Below are 21211 nucleotides of genomic sequence, written 5' to 3' on the forward strand. Positions count from 1 at the left end.
ATTCATGTGACATCTTCCTGAGGGTCATAGTAAATTTGATTGCCAGTTATTGTAATGTATTTTTAAATCAGTGGTGGTGCAACTATAAATGCTTTTTGCATTAATGTAATTGAATCCTTAACCCACAATTTTTGACACATAACAGATTTAGAAAGCCTGCTGGATCACTTGGCTGATGTGGTGCCCTCCTTGGAATATCTCAGTTTACTAGGAAACATGGCTTGCCCAAATGAACTGGTCAGCAAGGACAAGGATGAGGATGACTACCAGAGGTACAGGTTAGTATCTTAGCTCCCAAATATGATAAGATGCGTCCATTTCTTAATGCTGGATAGAGTCAGATGGCTAAAACCAGAGCATGTTCCCAAAATAACAAACCTATACTCTTTAGGCAAAGATGACTCCCTTAGGGCCAGATTTTGCTGTGTGTAGTGCCTTACTATTTGAATAAACCCACTGATTTCAGTGGAATTACTGGCAGGGGGCCCGGTTCAGGAAAGCATATAAGCATGTGTTTATTAAGTCCCACTGAAGTCAATGGCAGTTAGGCACATGCTTAAAGTGAAACATGCAGCACATATACTAAAATTGGAACGATACAGAGAAGATTAGCATGGCCCCTGCACAAGGATGACACGCAAATTTGTGAAATGTTCTTAAGTGCTTTCTTAAATAGAGATGAACTTAATTGTGAGTTTACGTGCTCTCTTTAGTCCAGCTCAGAGCGAGGCACTACTCACTGTGTGAGTAAGGGTGGCTGAATCTGGTGATTCGAATCATTAGCTTATCGTAGATCTACGTTCTTTTTTCCTGCAAAGGAATTATGAGGACTTGCTTCTTTCAACATACTTCAAAAGAAATCAATTAAGAATACAGAGAAGGCTCCTCTTTAGATATCACACTTCTCTGCTCAAAGAGAGAGCAGTCAGTACGTAGAGTCAAACCATGAGTCTTGAAATAAGCAAAATATCCGTGTGACATTTGAATGTCTTTTCATGAGCAGAGTTAGACAAAAGGTAGTTTGGCAATTAACAGGAACCACTTGGAAGTGGAAGCCTGGTAAAGTGTCCCCTCTTGAGTGTAGCCCTACAGAAATGTATCTGGGAATTAGTTATATGCAAATAGGTATATTTTTTGAAGAACAAAACGTAATATAAAGGTTAATTGTCATTGGTGATCACAGTGATTGAATATAGATCCAAGACTCTGTGGAATGCCTGCTGAAGTGACATCATTCTTCATAGCTGCTGCCCTCTGGCAGTGAGACATTATAATAAAATTCTATTTGATGTCGTCTGAGCTTCTTTGCCCCAGTCAAATACGATCCCGGATTTCAGACCAAGAGTACTGGCGTTTTCCATGTTAGCTGACTGAAAATGGCCCTTTTGTTGAGTTAAACAAGAGGCAAAAAGCATGGTCAGTAAGCTATCTATCCAAGTGAGAAACTGAGCTTTTTCTTCAGCATGTTATCTAAGATATTGAAAACACTGATTGTATCTTTACACGATCAAAAGTGTTATGTAGGAGGTATAGTTCAACACATGCAGTAGAAAGGATAGGAGACCTGAAAGGAGGTTTGTTTGGAGAGAGCAGTGGCTTATTGGTAATACTGTACTTGGTTGAAATTTTGCTTGTGGAGTTGGCAGCGGCACTGCTCCCTTGAGTATAAACATTCTATATTCAGTATTCCCAACTTCTGAGAATAGTTTCTATGTATCTTTAGCCTAAAGATGTTAACTGCTAACAATCCTACTTTTGAATTCCACATAGCTATGGCATCTTGGTTTCCACTAAGTAACGTGGCCTAGATTTTATAAAATATTTTCCCATCACTTTCACCCTGAAGTGGAAGGTATGCCTAATACCTAGCTTACAAAAAGCCTGATAGTGCTGTCTCTATGTAAATTTATGTGACATTTTCACTAGAGAATTGCTTAAAAATGAATGATATTTCTACAGTTTACTGTTTTTCACTTTAAGTACACTTTCTGACAATATGTCTGCTATTAATCATTTAAGCAAAAGTAGTACCTTAAAGGAGCCATTCAGAGGCAAGAACCCATGGTTCATTTAGTGCTGTCTGAAAAAAATCTTATTGATTGACAATCTCTGCGGTTATGTGATGTAATATTTATAATATGTCACACAGCCATACATCAAAACAAGCATGTCTGTTGTTTCATTTCACTGCAAAATGTTGATTTCTATGAGGTCAAGGTAGTTTTAGGTCACAATGTGGCAAACCACTGTGTCAGAAATGTGAAGTGACTGGATTTATCTATCTGTTGAAAACTGCAACACTGAAGTCCCCCCCCCCCATCAGATTTTTTTTTTTTGGCATTTTTGCGTCTATAAAAACAGTTTTAATTAACCAGTTTTAAAGTGAATCGCCTACTCCGTAGTTAAATAACACATAGCTCTGGAGCTGAAATGCAAACTTCCTGGTACTTTCCCATAAGCATTCATTGTATCTCATAAACTAGGCTTGTCTGCATGGTGCTGTAATTTAACTACTGGAGTATGAGCTGTAGAGTGCTTGGAAGTGTCACAGTTTAACTACCCTATGTAAACTCTGCTGGTGAGAACTCAAAAGTACTTAGTTTGTGTTACTGTAGTCCTGTTTGAAATGGGACTACATAAATGTGAACTAGTGACCTTTTAGTGCACACCAGCAAGGTTTACACAGGGCAGTTAGAGCACAACGTATTAGACCATTCTACAGTTCACATCCCCATAGTCTTGACTTGTCTATACAACAATTAGACATCTATGGCTGTGTCATAAATATAAAGGGAAGGGTAAACCACTTTGAAATCCCTCCTGGCCAGGGGAAAGCTCCTCTCACCTGTAAAGGGTTAAGAAGCTAAAGGTAACCTCGCTGGCACCTGACCAAAATGACCAATGAGGAGACAAGATACTTTCAAAAGCTGGGAGGAGGGAGAGAAACAAAGGGTCTGTGTCTGTCTGTATGCTGCTCTTGCCAGGGACAGAACAGGAGTGGAGTCTTAGAACTTTTAGTAAGTAATCTAGCTAGGTATGTGTTAGATTATGATTTCTTTAAATGGCTGAGAAAAGAATTGTGCTGAATAGAATAACTATTTCTGTCTGTGTATCTTTTTTGTAACTTAAGGTTTTGCCTAGAGGGGTTCTCTATGTTTTTGAATCTAATTACCCTGTAAGATATCTACCATCCTGATTTTATAGGGGGGATTTCTTTATTTCTATTTACTTCTATTTTTTATTAAAAGTCTTCTTGTAAAACACTGAATGCTTTTTCATTGTTCTCAGATCCAAGGATAGCTGACACTTGTGCTCCGGTGTCCCTCCACGTGGTGACCTTCTTCCCGCCCACACTCACAGTTTCCCTCCGCTCCAAGGGTATCTGGGAGGTATCTGGGCCTGTGGACCTCTGGTGTGATTCCGGTGCAATGAACTGTAATCTGTTGGGGTTCTTGGGGCAGTTGGCCTTTACATGCCCCAGCTCGTTACACTTAAAACATCGTCCAGCTGACGGGTCACTGGGGCGAGGAGGGTTGCTGGAGAACGGGGTGGTGGGACGATAAGGGGTCTGGAGGGTTCTTTGGGAGGTAGGTGGGGCTTTGGGCGGCCCCCGGGAATAGGGTGTGGTCTGGGGTGGTCCCTTCTGGTCTCCGCTCCAACTGCGACCAGTTTTCTTCTTCTCTGCCACCTCCACCCATCTGGCTCCAATCTCTTCTGCCTCAATTACAGTTTTGGGTTTCCCATCTAGGATGTATCTTTCTATTTCCTCAGGAACACCCTCTAAGAATTGTTCCATTTGCATTAGGAAGGGCAAATTTACTGGAGATTCAACACTTGCTCCTGATATCCAGGCATCCCAATGTTTCACAATGTGGTAGGCATGTCGGGTAAATGACATGTCTGGTTTCCACCTTAGGGCTCTGAACCTCCGACGAGACTGCTCGGGTGTTATCCCCATTCTGACTCTCGCCTTGGATTTAAACAGTTCATACTTGTTCATGTGTTCTTTAGGCATTTCAGCTGCCACCTCAGCTAAGGGTCCACTGAGCTGCGGCCTCAGCTCTACCATGTATTGGTCAGTAGAGATGTTGTACCCAAGGCAGGCCCTTTCGAAGTTTTCTAGGAAGGCCTCAGTATCATCGCCTGCCTTGTAGGTGGGGAACTTTCTGGGATGGGAAGTGGTACTTGGAGAAGGATTACTAGGGTTTGTTGGGATATTCTGCTGAGCCTTTATCTTCTCCATCTCCTCCACATACTTCCTCTCTTTTTCCTTCTCCTCCAGTTCTTTGTCCCTCGCTTCCATAGCTCTCCTGTAAGCAGCCGCTTGGTGTTGTTCTGCCTCCCTTTCTTGTTCCTTCTTCAGCTGCATGAGTTCTATCTGTCTTTCATGTTCCCTTAGTCTTTCCTCAGCCTGAAATTTGGCTAATTCGAGCTGTAGTCGAGCCGCGGATTTTGCCATTCTAACCTCTCTGTTTTTACTAACTTTACACCCGAGGTTTAGAAATAAACAAACAAAACTTGGCTGTAAAATTTTGCTGTGCTGGAATAGAATACCTATTCTCTGATAGTGATTGTCAGCCTACAGAAAAAGACAATTCCCTTGTCTCTGCTCTGGGCCCAAATTAAAGTAAAAAACCTCCAACTACTTGGAAACCTGCTTACCCAGCCCAAAGAAAAAAAAAATTCCTTTTCAAACCTGTGCTCCTTGTAAAACAAAAAAAATCAAAATCCTAAAAAAAAACCCCTGCCACTTTTGTCTCCAGGCAAATGGGTAGAGCACACCCCCCCTATTTACTTTTAGGAAGAAAAGAAAAAAAAACCTCTGGGTTGGAAGACTGTGAATTTCTCTGCAGGAGTTAAGTACCCTGCCTCCAGGCAAAGAAAACCTGCAATTCACAAGATAATCCCCTTTTGTCTCTGCTTGACCACAAAGCAGAGAAAAAACAATCTGCTTTCAGAGTAACAGCAGTGTTAGTCTGTATTCGCAAAAAGAAAAGGAGTACTTGTGGCACCTTAGAGACTAACCAATTTATTAGAGCATAAGCTTTCGTGAGCTACAGCTCACTTCCTCAGATGCATATCGTGGAAACTGCAGCAGGCTTTATATATACACAGAGAATATGAAACAATACCTCCTCCCACCCCACTGTCCTGCTGGTAATAGCTTATCTAAAGTGATCATCAGGTGGGCCATTTCCAGCACAAATCCAGGTTTTCTCACCCTCCACCCCCCACCCCCCCCACAAATTCACTCTCCTGCTGGTGATAGCCCATCCAAAGTGACAACTCTTTACACAATGTGCATGACAATCAAGTTGGGCTATTTCCTGCACAAATCCAGGTTTTCTCACATCCCCCCCACCCCCATACACACACAAACTCACTCTCCTGCTGGTAATAGCTCATCCAAACTGACCACTCTTCAAGTTTAAATCCAAGTTAAACCAGAACATCTGGGGGGGGGGGGGTAGGAAAAAACAAGAGGAAACAGGCTACCTTGCATAATGACTTAGCCACTCCCAGTCTCTATTTAAGCCTAAATTAATAGTATCCAATTTGCAAATGAATTCCAATTCAGCAGTTTCTCGCTGGAGTCTGGATTTGAAGTTTTTTTGTTTTAAGATAGCGACCTTCATGTCTGTGATTGCGTGACCAGAGAGATTGAAGTGTTCTCCGACTGGTTTATGAATGTTATAATTCTTGACATCTGATTTGTGTCCATTTATTCTTTTACGTAGAGACTGTCCAGTTTGACCAATGTATATGGCAGAGGGGCATTGCTGGCACATGATGGCATATATCACATTGGTGGATGTGCAGGTGAACGAGCCTCTGATAGTGTGGCTGATGTTATTAGGCCCTGTGATGGTGTCCCCTGAATAGATATGTGGGCACAATTGGCAACGGGCTTTGTTGCAAGGATAAGTTCCTGGGTTAGTGGTTCTGTTGTGTGGTATGTGGTTGTTGGTGAGTATTTGCTTCAGGTTGCGGGGCTGTCTGTAGGCAAGGACTGGCCTGTCTCCCAAGATTTGTGAGAGTGTTGGGTCATCCTTTAGGATAGGTTGTAGATCCTTAATAATGCGTTGGAGGGGTTTTAGTTGGGGGCTGAAGGTGACGGCTAGTGGCGTTCTGTGTAAAGAGTTGTCACTTTGGATGGGCTATCACCAGCAGGAGAGTGAATTTGTGTGGGGGGGTGGAGGGTGAGAAAACCTGGATTTGTGCTGGAAATGGCCCACCTGATGATCACTTTAGATAAGCTATTACCAGCAGGACAGTGGGGTGGGAGGAGGTATTGTTTCATATTCTCTGTGTTAATATAAAGCCTGCTGCAGTTTCCACGATATGCATCTGAGGAAGTGAGCTGTAGCTCACGAAAGCTTATGCTCTAATAAATTGGTTAGTCTCTAAGGTGCCACAAGTACTCCTTTTCAATCTGCTTTCAGTTTCAACTGCTTTCTGGACTTCCTTTCCAAAGGAAAAAAAATTTCTTTTTAAAATCTGTATTTCTAGTTCAAAAAATCTCAACTGGATCTCAAAATGATTTCAGGTTAATCCCACCACTGTGCCACCATGTCAAGGTTCCTCCCCCACTCTGAACTCTAGGGTACAGATGTGGGGACCTGCATGAAAAACCTCCTAAGCTTATCTTTACCAGCTTAGGTCAAAACTTCCCCAAGGTACAAAATATTCCCCCCGTTGTCCTTAGACTGGCCGCTACCACCACCAAACTAATACTGGTTACTGGGGAAAAGCTGTTTGGACGCGTCCTTCCCCCCAAAATACTTCCCAAAACCTTGCACCCCACTTCCTGGACAAGGTTTGGTAAAAAGCCTCACCAATTTGCCTAGGTGACTACAGACCCAGACCCTTGGATCTTAAGAACAATGAACAATCCTCCCAACACTTGCACCCCCCCTTTCCTGGGAAATGTTGGATAAAAAGCCTCACCAATTTGCATAGGTGACCACAGACCCAAACCCTTGGATCTGAGAACAATGAAAAAGCATTCAGTTTTTTACAGGAAGACTTTTAATAAAAAATAGAAGTAAATAGAAATAAAGAAATCCCCCCTGTAAAATCAGGATGGTAGATATCTTACAGGGTAATTAGATTCAAAAACATAGAGAACCCCTCTAGGCAAAACCTTAAGTTACAAAAAAGATACACAGACAGAAATAGTTATTCTATTCAGCACAATTCTTTTCTCAGCCATTTAAAGAAATCATAATCTAACACATACCTAGCTAGATTACTTACTAAAAGTTCTAAGACTCCATTCCTATTCTGTCCCTGGCAAAGACGACTACAGACAGACACAGACCCTTTGTTTCTCTCCCTCCTCCCAGCTTTTGAAAGTATCTTGTCTCCTCATTGGTCATTTTGGTCAGGTGCCAGCGAGGTTACCTTTAGCTTCTTAACCCTTTACAGGTGAGAGGAGCTTTCCCCTGGCCAGGAGGGATTTCAAAGGGGTTTACCCTTCCCTTTATATTTATGACAGGCTAGCCCTTGTCAGCTGACTCGGGCTAAGGGGCTGTTTAATTGCAGTGTGGATATTTGGACTCAGGCTTACAGCCCAAGCTCTGGGATCTTCCCACCTTGCAGAGGTCTAGATCCCAGGCTCCAGCCTTATACTGAATGTCTACATTGCAGTTAAACAACACCACAGTTAAACAGCCCATTAGCCCAAGCCCAAGTCAGATGACATGGCGCATCCATGGGTTTTTAATTTCAGTGTAGTCATATCTCTAGAATGTGCCAGACAGTATTATAATCAAAAGGTCTTGGTATGTATACTTATTATGGCTACTGCTTTATGGAGCAAATTGACTCAGTAGTTACATAGGTAGGTGAGAGTTTCAAAGTTTTGCTCAAAGGGCTGTGGTCAGGTAGTTGAGGCCCAAATTTGAAGGGACACATCTTGCAAAATTCATAGTATACTCACCTCCATTCCAGTCAGTCAGAGTTCAGAGTATTTAGTTTCATAGGACTCTGTGCCTTACAAAATTCTGCCCTAATTTTTTTAAAAAAGAGAAAAAGTTTGACACAACCTATATGAAATTTAAAAAACAAAAACAAAACACCACACACACCAGAGCCTTTTGTTTTGAATTCAAACCTTCTGGTGCTTGCAACCTGAACATTGCTACATCCTACAGATGTGTGAGAACCAGAAAGTAAGTGGCTAGAAATCAAGGTTTTATCAACTATTTTTGTTGTAACAAGCTGAATGGAAATGCAAAAAGCAAAAAACTAAACCAAACAAAACCCTACAAAAACGTAATCCAGTGGTGAAAAGTCAAATATATTTTTCAGCTTTTCAGTTTTAATTATCTAAAGTGCTGTTAGTTGCACAAATTAAAAAATGAATTTTAATGTAATTTTTTAAAAGTTATAGCATATCTAAATACATGTGGGATGTTATATACATAATTTTGCATATGAAATTATTCTTTCAGCAAGGCCCTGATCCTCTGAGATCCATGGTGTTGAATGTGTTTAAAAAACTGTTTTTGTAAAAAAAAAAAAAAAAAAAAAAAATCTTTCTGTTGAAATTTTTTTACGAAGAAAAGCTATTTCTCAACTAGCACTATTGAAAATGCTGGAACAGAGTGTTTTTTGTTTTTGTGAAGATTATGTATATTTTTTAAATGTGAGTTCAGTTTCCTTTTTGTGTGAAATGCTATTGTTTAAAATGTTTACCAACATTACATTTTTACATAAGTTTATTTCAAGAAATAGTGTCTTTAATACTTTGGGGGGTTGTGGGGCGGGAAGCGGGGAGAGTAGCTCATGGGTATGTGTGGGATAACTGGGCATTAAGAGCCGTATATTAAAATATAGGGGAAGGAGGAAAGCCAGAAAATATTCCAGTCCAAAAAGGAAACATAAAGAAAGTGGCCTGAAAAACAGTGTGCATTCTAAATAACTTCACCTACAGTCTCTGCTTTGAAGATTGCAAGAAAGCAAAGGTCATGACCCAGAGATCAAAGTAACAGAAGTCAACACAATAATTGCTGGTTGCTTCTCTTGTACCCACACTTGGTCTCTCCTATGGGTGTGTTGTTTGTAGTGAAAACTTCAAACATGTTGTTATTGAACTGTGAAAAATCATCTGGGTCAGAATGTGTTACCAAGCATTTGTTAATGCTGTAGGTGACCTCACCTATTTTTATTAAAGCGAGATAATTGTGAGGGGTGTGTACCGTGTGTGAAGTTTTTAGTGCTTATTCATTCTTCTTTGCTCCTTATTGACATTTCCTGGTGCATTCATTAATAGCACTGTTGACATGGAAACAAAGGCAAGTGGAAACAAAAGCCTGAGTTTATTTTAAATTAGCTTTAAAAGTACAATATGCTATTTTTGGCAGAGAGGAGTAAATGGTGATAACCTTATAGAGTCCTCTTAAGATACAACCATAAGAAAGGAAGTTCATACATTTTGTACAGATTAGCTTGCTGAACTAAATCAGTTGCTCTGCACGTGTGGTCCTGCAAAATTGCAGCTCCTCTTGTGAGATTTTCAGCCTTCTTGTCAACTATTGCCCTTATTGAGAGCACACTACCTTTTGGTTTTAATTTTTTTGCTTATTGTATTTTATAAATAATATAAACTCCACAACTATGTATTTCAAAAGGAGAAAAAGAAAGGAAATCTTTTCCATAAGGATAATGAACTATTAACAGGTGCAAACAGGCATAGGCTAATATTACTCATCTTATTGATGATGATGATATTTTGCCTTTCACACAAGGCTTTTTTATTTCAACAGTGTCTAGAGAGAGAGAGAGAGAATTACAGCAAACAGCGCTTGCCAAACATTAAATAAGCCCCACAACTCCAATGTGAGAGTCACAATAGAAGCCAAGGAGCCAAATCTCAGTAGACAATCTAGCCCAATGCCTTAAAGTCAACCATTCATTCCCTCTGGGTTTGTTCTGATCTCTCACCAGTTTTACACTGATGTAATATACTTCACTTCAGTGGTTTGTACCAGTGTAAATGAGAACAGGCTCAGGCCCTCTAATCCTGCAAGTGAGGTTATGGACATTCATGAGCCTTCAGGCTACTAGGGTTTGAGGGAAAAATATAGTAATACAATAGTTGAAAGGTTCCAATAAAAATGAAGATTTTAAAATGTTCTTAATCCAAAACTTTGCCCATCTATTTTGTTGCACATATGGTACTAGGAATGCTAGACTTTTCTGGATGTACTACTCTCTATCCTTCAACCCAAAATGAATTTTGTGCCATGAATTTGTTTACAGCATAATATGTATTTTTTTAAAAGTAAGAGAAAAGGAGAAAATTAATGGTCTTTGTATAGTTTAACCTTTGTTCCTTCATTACATGCTCAGTGTAACAGTTTTTTCTTCTATTATGTGAACTTCTATATATCCACTTCTCCTATAGGGTAAGAAGAGTCAAAGATCAATTTCCAATGGGCAACTTCATTGGCACCCTGTAGCTTTCTTTTTAGTCTGGTTCAAGAGTGATTATGTTCTCTGGTGCCATAAAGCCCAGCATATTCTGCAACTTGTGCCTGCTTTACGATGGGAGGTAATCTATGAATCCGCATGCACATGAGAGTGCAGATGCTATGACATTGTATGACTTTTCTTGTTATGGACTCCTTGACTCTAGAACAGAGATTTCCTAGAATTCCCAGTAGTACTAATGAATAATATGTTAATGCCTGGCAGTGATTTCTGACCCCTTAAACCTAAATGGTTAATGAAATATACCTCCAAGTAATATAAAGTGTAAACTAACACATTATAATTATTTAATGCAGCACATAAGGACCTGCTTTGCTTCAATGAGTTTTGGATCAGGACCCAGGTATTTCACATACATGTTTAAAACAGCTTTCCTTACCCTCCCGCCTGGTGTTTTTTGCCCAGTTCCATTTGAGGCTGGTTTCAGAGTAGCAGCCGTGTTAGTCTGTATTCGCAAAAAGAAAAGGAGTACTTGTGGCACCTTAGAGACTGAGCTGTAGCTCACGAAAGCTTATGCTCAAATAAATTGGTTAGTCTCTAAGGTGCCACAAGTCCTCCTTTTCCATTTGAGGCTGGACTCTTATTTATTGAAATGTCAGATCCTCTCCAAGGACTTTGTGAATGGTTTTCTTGTCTGTCCCGAGGCTCCAAAACACAGGCTCTGTCTACAGCGGGTAGAGTACTGGTGCTACACACAGAGCTACATGCTGCTGTGAAAGGCAGGCTAGGTCCAGGCTTGTCGCTGCAGTGGGTAGCTATACACGGCAGTGAAAGGTTCAGGCAGCAGGGAAAAGCTCTGGTAGCTCCCTCCTGTCAGAGCCTTTCCCTTGTTTCCAGAACCTTTCCCCACTACCTCCCCTCACTGGAGCCTTTCAGTGTGGTGGGGAAAGACTCTGGCAGTGGGACACTGCACTGCTAAAAATAGTCTAGATGTGGGAGGCACTGCTTGGGCATGTAGAGAGCTGTATAGGATATTGGGGTTCAGGGGTTCAGATGTCCAGGGCACTTCGTTCTACTCGTCTAAGCTGTGCCTCATGGTCTACGCTGCTGTTCATACCCATGCCAGCTGGGAGTTCAATGTCTGCACTCTGCCTACCTCTGGAAGTGTAGATGTACCTTGAGGAGTACATTTTAAAAATAAGTTACATAGAGCTTTCGATTTGCAAATCACTTTATAAACATTAATTAATACCCACAATATCCCTTCAAGGTAGCTAAATGTTGTTACCCCCATTTTACAAATAAGGAAGCTGACATGGAAAATCTGTGACCATAGGGGCTGGAACTAGGGGTGCTGCTGCACCCTGTGACTTGAAGTGGTTTCCATCATATATAGGGTTTATAGTTTGGGTCAATGGCTCTCAGCACCCCCACTATACAAATTGTTCTAGCACCCCTGTCTGTGACTTGTCTAAGGCTGTGGAGTAAGTCAGTGTTGGAGACACTATTATTATTTGTTCACTGTTTGTATATTATGCATATAAAACTGCAAGTGTGTGTGTTGATTTAGTATTGTAACTCACAGCTTCCTAAGTCTGGTTCCAGTACTCTGACTTCAACACCTCTCTCCAGTATTATATGGAGAATTTCCTCCCCAACTTTCATTAACATTGGTGGTGGAGTTGTATAACTGAATCACCAACCTGTGCATCCCTTTGAAAATGTCCCCTTAATGTTTTGACAGGTCTGTGTAAAAAATGTTAAAACAATCCTAATCACATGGAACACTTATGAAATTGGTAAATGAATCCTTAGCCAATATTGTCATTTCCACTTATTTAAAGCTGAGATAAAATGGAATACAATATTCTGTGCTGGGTTTTTTTTCTCCACCTACAGCTACAAGTGATCTTGACTTCTGTTTTGTGTTGGTCCCCTTTGTTAGTTTACTTTCCTAACACACTTGGGGGCGAAAAAAGTTTTGGACAAAAGATGATTTTGGTTTCCTTGCATAGCCGGTTTCCTTTGGGTCTTTACATACCTTCCTAGCATCCCTTTCCAGAGCGCACCACTTTCCTCATCACTACAGATAATAACCTTTTTTTCACAGTACTGCAAAGATGGTGATCCCCACAACAGCAGTCTCAGGGCACCTGCAGCAGTACTAAGATTCAAAATGATCATAAAAAACCCCAACTGACCCCTAAACTAAAACAAAACATTCCAAACTTGGATTGTAAAATTCAGATGGATTTTTTTCATTCAGTGGTGTTCTTTTAACTGGCAATGGTATAAGTCTAAAGCAGTTGCAATGTGTCATGCAATTTATAGATCCCAGTGCCTGCCATAAAGTATTTTATGATAGCTGCACTCTGTGTTATTAGTAGCTGTCTTTTTCTGCAGCCATCGGTGTTTGATAATAGTCTTAAAACACCCAAAATTACTTACCTGCAAGCAACATTCCAGATAGTCCCTGTTGACAGTTTGAATAAGTTTAGTGCCCTTTTGTTGTACTTTACCTTCAAAACAAACTGATTGAACCATCAATAGCTCCTGGAAGCTGACAGAGGCATGTCATCTGAGCTAACCTTCTGATAGTAGGTTATCTGTGGGAGTTAACCTCCATGCATTGTTAACTGAAATGTTTTATGTACTATGCAACTTTAGGATACTGCTGTGATAACCTTAGTAACTAAGTCATACATCACAGCAAGGAGATTTTGTGCAACAAATAACCCTGGATAATATTTACAAGGGTTGAATTGATATTGTAGTGTTCATTCCTTGGCTTTAGTAATCTTTTATAGTATTTTTATGGCAAATTGGTTAGGCTGAAGTTGCATCACAAATGAAATATATTACTAACTAAAATATACCTTGAAGTCGTATGCTGTCCTTAAACAAGTGTTTTATTAAAAACCTGTTTAATTATAACTATAACATTCAGTTGTAATTTAATTTTGGCTCTTTTTAAACTACATCATTATTGGGATACTTTACTCCTAATGATAGATAGCTTTTTAAAGTCTGTTACAGATTGCCTTTGTGTTTTATCATCCCCTGCAGAACCTCTGCCCCACTAGGAATCCAGAAAATACTTCTGTCCTGTGACACAATTGGCTATTTATTTTATGGGGCCTTTCTTAGCTAAGGCCCTAATTCTGGAATATTTTTAAAAAAAACGGGGGTGAGAAAAGGAGAAAAATCTCTTGTAGAAACAATTCTGTTATAAGTTTAAGTTCTCTTAAAATGATAGAGAGACTGACGTTTAGGGCTGTGCTCCAAAGTCAGCAAAAATGACAGGGCTGTCTTCATCTGTTGTCAGTTTTGTTGCTGCCTGCTTTTTGATGGCATCTTTCATTCCATCATTAAACATTTGCTGATTTTCTAATACTGATGTTTTCTTCACCTGAATATTCATCTTTTCTCACCCTACACTTAGTGGGTGTCTTTGCTCATTTGGAGCTTCGCTCTTGACATATTATTTCCTTCTGTACATGTCTTCATTTGAAAGAATCTGTTGTCATCCGAGCTTTTCTGCCAGTAACACAAGATGGATATATTCTCTTCCAGGGAAAGATACGGGGCAGCAGAATGTCAGAAAGGACTGGAAGGGCACCCAGGAAAGATGGGAGGTGTCTGGGAGTATGGCAGTATCTCTAATATCTAGCTAAACCGAACAAATGGTCTGTCTTGGGACATGATCTACGTAGCAAACTGACTTGCTTACTTTATTATTATTATTTCACTGAAGTGCATAGGCTGATGATTCATATTAAAATTGTAGACCATTTTAATGTGTGTCAGTGAACATATTCAATTTGCTTGTTAAAAATTTACAAGGCCATTGCCTCAGAGGAAAGGTGTATATAGCTGAAAGGCTGCTGTGTCGAATTTTTTTTGTCTGGATGTAGAAAGGTTAAATAATAAAAACATTCATGTGATGTGCATGAACTCTGTTAGTCTCACAACTTGGGACAAATTTGGAATCTCTTTGAGTTAATCATAGAACCATAGGGTTAGAAGGGACTGCAAGGGCCATCTAGCCTAACAAGATGCAGGATTTGTTCTGTTTAAGCCATCTAAGATGACTATGCAGCCTCCTTTTGAAACCTACAGTGAAGGTGATTCCAGGACTGAGAAATACTTGAAGGTAACTCTGATCTTTAAAATAATAACACTATTTTTCTCTTTAAAATATAGCCATCTGCATTGTGCAAGGTTTTCTGGGACTTCTGGATGTGTGTGAGTTCTTTCAAATGCCAGAGGGAGTCAGTATGATTACCAGTTTGACTGACTGACTGACTGATTTAGTGTTTATGGGAAGCAGCTAGGCATGGGGAATATTATCAATCACCTTTCCACCCCCTGCCAGGAAAGAGTCTGGCACTTCCTCCCTTTGCAGAGTCTGTTTCACATCTGGTTGACTGAATGTAAATAGGAGGTACTTGAAGTAGTTAGATATTATCACCTTCCATGGTTGTGTGTTTGGTTTTGCTTTTGATTCATGCCATGCTTTCTACTTCTATATGTAAGGAGCCGTCAGTATTTTTCAAGCCAATGAAGCTTTTGTTATCTGATCAAAACATGCAGTTACAGAGAACTAGCAGTGGGACTAAACAAGAACTTTGAATCTGAACGCCTGTCCAAAATTTGTGAGTGTGCGTGTGTGCGCACTTTAGAATCTAAACCTGAGCCAGGTTTAGATGCATGGGGCCCATATCAGTAACGAGACAAAACTGGAACTATACCTCCAAACTGTGGCAGGGTCAAAATTCCAATCTTGAAGCCAGATCCAAATTATATTGCTCAGTACCATCTCTAGATAAAGACTTGTTTTTAATAAGACTCTTAAATGCCCTTTGATGCACAGCATACATCACTGTGTACCTTGGAATATTATCTTTAATGCAGGTGACTTTCTAGGGTATGTGATGGAAAGCTGGATCAAAAGCCTAATATACAATTTACCTGATGTTGCTAACAATGATGATTGTTGTATTTGTAGCAAAAGTCAATAAAAGTTTGAAGGTGAGTTTGTGACTGAAGACCTGAGCATTACAGAACTGCACAGCAGGTGGAGAAGATTTTGTTGGTTTTTTTTTTTTTTTTTTTTACATAACTCCATGCCCAAATTGTCCAGCAGGATATCGGATAACATTATACTTAACAAATTAAAAAAAATTTTGGAAGCTGTGCTTATCAAAATCTCTGTATCTAGTCTCTGTTTTTATGTTCTCAGAAAGCTGCCTTTTCCAATTTGGCCCATTCATGGGCATGTCATACATCACATAATGGTTCATTCGGGTGTGCACCTACAGCAGAGTGTCCCTGGTCCACTTAGTATTGCATTCACGAAGGGAAAATATCAGTTTCCTGACATAGACAAAGTAGAGTAGGCTAGATCAGAGGGAGTGGGTGAAAGGTTGGGGAAAGAAAGGTCATTTCAATTGTATATTTTTTTGAGTCATATAATTTGTGAAGATGGATTTGTATGTCAATGTGGATTTTAACTTTCAAACGTTTTGTCATTTCTTTTAGGTATTTTGTTCTGCACAAATTGACCAACCTGAAATTTCTTGATACTCGGAAAGTAACCAAATGGGAGCGTGAGGAAGCCTTGTTACGAGGTGCTTTCATGAAAGTGGTAAAGCCCATGGATGCTAAGGTAGGAGACTAAATGGAGATTATAACATACACTGATCCCACAAATCAGAGAAAAGTAACTATGCATACCTTCGTTAAACAGTAATATATCTTTAAAACAAGTATTCTGAAAGGTTGGTTAAATCTATGTCTAAGCAATGGACAGAGATCTTGCAGGCCACAGTACTGCTTATTGAGTCAGGTGTGGGACAAAAAAATCCTTAATCTGTATTTTCCAAGTTCAAAATTTTACTGTTAAATCTGATTAATGGACTGTAGTTGTTGCATCATAGTTGAAATGCTGGTTTGAATCATAACTAATCATAACTAATCAACACATACATGTTGCCAGGATCAAAAGATCTTTCTAAAGATCTATAACAACTCTGTGATATGTTAGAAAAGAAGGAAATTTTTCTGACGCTTTGTCCCCTGCCATGCATGTTGTACACAGATGTTGATCTCAGAGCTCACACCTATGGTGTTTATTGACCTTTGGTTGATACAATGTAATTTAATGTGGTGTCATATTAATGAGTGTTGACGGAGAGACAGTTTCTCTAATCTATGATTCAGACTCAAGCTTTCTCACACCAGTTGCCTCAAAATTGGGAAAATAGCATGCCTTTGACTCAAACAGAATACAGATGTGATTTTTTTCCAGTTTGCCTTCTTTCATCATTGATCAGTACAAGATAACAAAGCACCCTTAGTATTTCAGTGTATTTGTAGCATTACAAATATCTCTTGAAATGATTAGCTATCTAAAATTCTTTTCAAGTTTATTAATCTGGTCGGTTTCTGCAGGCTGTTTTTTCTCAAAAATACATCATCAATAGTTTATTGCAGATTTCCAATAATGCTGAATAATAGTGCAGCAGCAATGGAATTACACTATATTTGATGGCGTAAGTGTTACTAGATAAATTCCTTATCACCAGTACAATTGCAGTAGATAGTAAATTAATTCAGATTGATTCATTTTATAACTACTAAAATGCTAACGGTTCTTATTCAGGCATAGGTTTGACATATTGTTTACTAAGTATCTTTAGCTATTTCAGCTTTTATAATACAGTGTGTAATAGATGAAATAATTTATTTCTAAGCTTTTTTGAAATGGTTCCTCACAGAGTATTCTTTACTAAATCCTGCAAAATTCAGCAGTTGAAATGTGTAAATTATGTTGTGCTTATGCCACTTGTTTTTTATAATTATTCTCTTTCTATCTGCTCACATTTAATAGGTCATTATTAGTCAAGTTTTAATCTAATGCTATTAACAGTTACATTCTTCATTTATAAATCTATCATTTGTGTTTCGACTAGTGCAGGAGAAAGTGGCAAGTTTGTGTTTGCTGTTAAACCAATTGCTAAGGGTAAGGTGATTCTCATAGACAGGATCCAAACTCTATCCTTTGTATTACTAATTTAGACAATTGCGTAGTTTTGAATTAGTAGCCCTCTAAGTCTTAAAGGTAAAAAATACATTTATTTCAACAATTCTCTTCGCACAGGGTTCAAATTTAGTGGCGTTGTGGCCTTGTTGAATTTTTTTTGAAAAAAAAGTTGTTACAGAATTCAGAGTAACAGCCGTGTTAGTCTGTATTCGCAAAAAGAAAAGGAGTACTTGTGGCACCTTAGAGACTAACAAATTTATTTGAGCATAAGCTTTCGTGAGCTACAGCTCACTTCATCGGATGCATACTGTGGATCCGATGAAGTGAGCTGTAGCTCACGAAAGCTTATGCTCAAATAAATTGGTTAGTCTCAAAGGTGCCACAAGTACTCCTTTTCTTGTTACAGAATCGCTGATGTTATCAAGCATGATAAAATACCTTTGTAAATGCTTTCTGATGGCATGAATAAATACCTGTAAGTGTGCTACAGAATTATCTTCATCATACAAAGTTATACACTATACAAATAACCACTTTTAAAATAAGCAACTGTAATTGAGTTTGAATATACATATAAAAACAAATAATTGCTCTGCGTTAATGTGTTTTACTATGGATGTTCAGACATATAATATGAAAGCATATTTTGCCTGGGTGGAACTGTTTGTAGATGCTGTGTGTGTATATATATTTAGAGATACACTACACATATACAAATACAGTGAAAACCATTAAAAGGAACATTTTCCCACGAGTTTCCACAAAAATGGTACTCTAGAATGGGAAATAACTGTGGTATCGCAGAAATCACGGTGTGATAATTATTGAGAAATTATGCTTTTTAGTGGCAACCGTTACGTTTATATACAAGTATATATGGTACTCTCCTGTTTATTTGAATGGCCTGGGGGTATCTGAAAGTTTTGGGTAACTGGGCATTCGGATAAATGGAAGTACTATTAACGACGTAGGACTATAAGGGAGGCACACTGCATTTGGATAACTAGGATTTTGGATAAAGGGAATTAATTATACTGTACATGGGTGGGGGCAAGTAGAATCATAGGACTAGAAAGGACCTTGAGAGGTCATCTAGTCCAGTCCCCTGCACTCATGGCAGGACTAAGTATTATCTAGACCATCCCTGACAGGGTGTTTGTCTCACCTGCTCTTAAAAATCTTCAACGACGGAGATTCTACAACCTCCCTAGGCAATTTATTCCAGTGCTTAACCACCCTGACAATTAGGAAGTTCTTCCCAATGTTCAACCTAAACAGACCATGTTGAGGTTTAAGCCCATTGCTTTTTGTCCTATCCTCAGGGGTTAAGGAGAATATTTTTTTTCCCTCTTCCTTGTAATGACCTTTTATGTACTTGAAAACTGGCACCATGTGCCCTCTGAGCCTTGTCTTCTCCACATTAAACAAACCCAGTTTTTTTAGTCTTCCCTCATAGATGATGTTTTCTAGACCTTTAATAATTTTTGTTGCTCTTCTCTGGACTTTCTCCAATTTGTCCACATCTTTCCAAAAATGTAACACCCAGAAATAGACACAGTACTCCAGTTAAGGCCTAATCAGCGTGGAGTAGAGCAGAAACATTGCTACTTGTGTCTTGTTTACAACGTTCTGCTAATACATCCCAGAATGATGTTTGCTTTTTTTGCAACAGTGTTATGCTGTTGACTCATATGTAGCTTGTGATAATTAGTGGAATTGGAATGTGTTGTGGGGTTTGAATAGATGCCATATGAAAATATTTTCCTGAGTATTGTAGTACACTGAACCTGTTAGATTTATTTTTCATAACAAAATCAAATTTGAAGTTTGGTTTCTTTCATTATGGTAAGCAGGAAATAGAAAAACGTATTCAGCAAAAAACAAACAAAAAAAACAAACAAAGCAGATTGATAAACTGGAAGAGGCTGCGATGTGTCATTTTATTCTTTCCATAAAATATGTGGGAGAGCAGAATGACCCACTGAGAACAACACCAGAAATGAGAATAAAGTCAGGACATTTTCATCCAACCCGCTTTTATTTACACAAATGCAGAAGTATCTGGCAATCACAAGTCTTCGCAAAGTCATAAATATTTTATATTGTATAAATTCCTATACTTACATTTATGTCTCAGGTTTTTATTTTTTTAACAAGACACTGCACTTTCTTGTGCTTTGCTTCATTTCATCCTTTGTTGTTTAAAATGCATCTGTTTGTGATGTGACTCTCTGATAGAGAGATGCAGTCATTCATTAGAAAACAGTTTAACGTTACAATGCACTGTTCCATCTCTCCCTGTAAAGTGAGCTAAACTTCATTACTCTGTGATGTTTTTATTTTCCTCTGTCAAAATATTGAATGTTGTATCATGCTTGATTTTAATAAAAATCTTGTAAGCCTGGCTAGATAAGGGGCATTGAGCCAGATGAGGAAGCCTCATTTAATGACCAGACTGTGACCTCATTTCAGTGGCATAAGTGTAGATCAAAGTGGAAGATGCCTGTCCAGTGTGAAGTATGTTGCTGGGCATGACAGCACTTCACATCAGAACGACAGCTTAAGAATACGACAGTCAAAATTGCTTAATTATGTCCCAGCTTTGTAATTATTCATCCCTGCTCCTGCAAAGAGCTCAGTTGTCATTTCTTTGACATAATTATTTAAAGCTGTACCCTCCTCCTCTTTATAGCTTGACTATGAATTTTGCTACCAAGTGTTTCATCTTTAAGAACTTAAAAATGCAAAACAGGGCAGGGTTAAATGGGCATAGTTGAAAATGCGCATTTGAGGATTCCCCCTGTTTGTACATTGCTTATGAGCATGAATAAACAAAATGAATGGATGAAGCGTCAGAAAACTGGTTATATTAGTTTTGAAAAAAGCCTACCTGGTAATTTAATTCTTCATCCAGTTTGTATCACATTGGTTACAGTTTTATATACAGACATACTGTAGACATACATCCCCACACTCACGGAGTGTGTGTTGTATATACATATAAATCTTAGTTAATGACAAATCTATATACACCATATTTTAGGATACCGTGTGTAGTATTATGTTTATTTTTCGCAATGTATGCATTTGGCTATTCTAGCATATTGCCAGTGAAACCAACACTTCTTTGTTTCCCTTACTGCATTTTAACTTTATAGTTTTCTCAGTTATGCTTATAGTAACGGATAATGTGAAGAGGACGCACATGAGTAAGTCTTGTGGTTTAAGCGTGTTGGACCAAATACTCTGCTGGTATGAATCAGCGTAGCCCCAATGAAGTGACTTCACATCCATGGAGCTATATCAGTTTACTCCAACTGAGCACCTGGCCCATTATGTTCAAAAGATTGAAATTCATTTATTTTTAAATGGCTTTTATTTTGTGATTATTTTTCAAATATTTTACTCTTCACACTGTAGTCTCAAAACCTGACATAGATTGCTTTTTGTAAATACATAAAAGAAGCTAATTAAGCAACAAGGCAGGTTGAGGTTATGGCTGTATTTCATAGGATGAGGTCATCTAACTTGTGTTCACACTGTGCTGTTTTGATACCCATCTTCTATAGGGAGGTGGAATGTTATTTTATTATGTTAGGAAAAGTAGATATTTAGAAATGCAGCTAACACCAGCTCAGCTAAGCAAAAACTGCAGTACCTGTTAGTTTTTGATCACTATCAGTGTTTTCATGTTGCTTACCACCCACAAGGTATATTATTTTGCTACCC

The 21211-nt window shown here is 38.9% G+C and overlaps 1 protein-coding gene across 1 annotated transcript in view; it reads left to right on the top strand.

Moving 5' to 3' along the window:
- The window catches only part of LRMDA (leucine rich melanocyte differentiation associated), a 957336-nt gene that overhangs the window by 531325 nt on the left and 404800 nt on the right, over nt 1-21211 (top strand). Inside the window, exons 4-5 of the mRNA XM_084634653.1 lie at nt 146-278; nt 15979-16105. Of these exons, the coding sequence (XP_084490779.1) occupies nt 146-278; nt 15979-16105 (260 nt within the window). The remainder of the gene's footprint in view (nt 1-145; nt 279-15978; nt 16106-21211) is intronic.

Source organism: Lepidochelys olivacea, assembly GCF_965140295.1.
Source record: "Lepidochelys olivacea isolate rLepOli2 genome assembly, chromosome: 7".
In the NCBI taxonomy this organism is placed as follows: domain Eukaryota; kingdom Metazoa; phylum Chordata; order Testudines; family Cheloniidae; genus Lepidochelys; species Lepidochelys olivacea.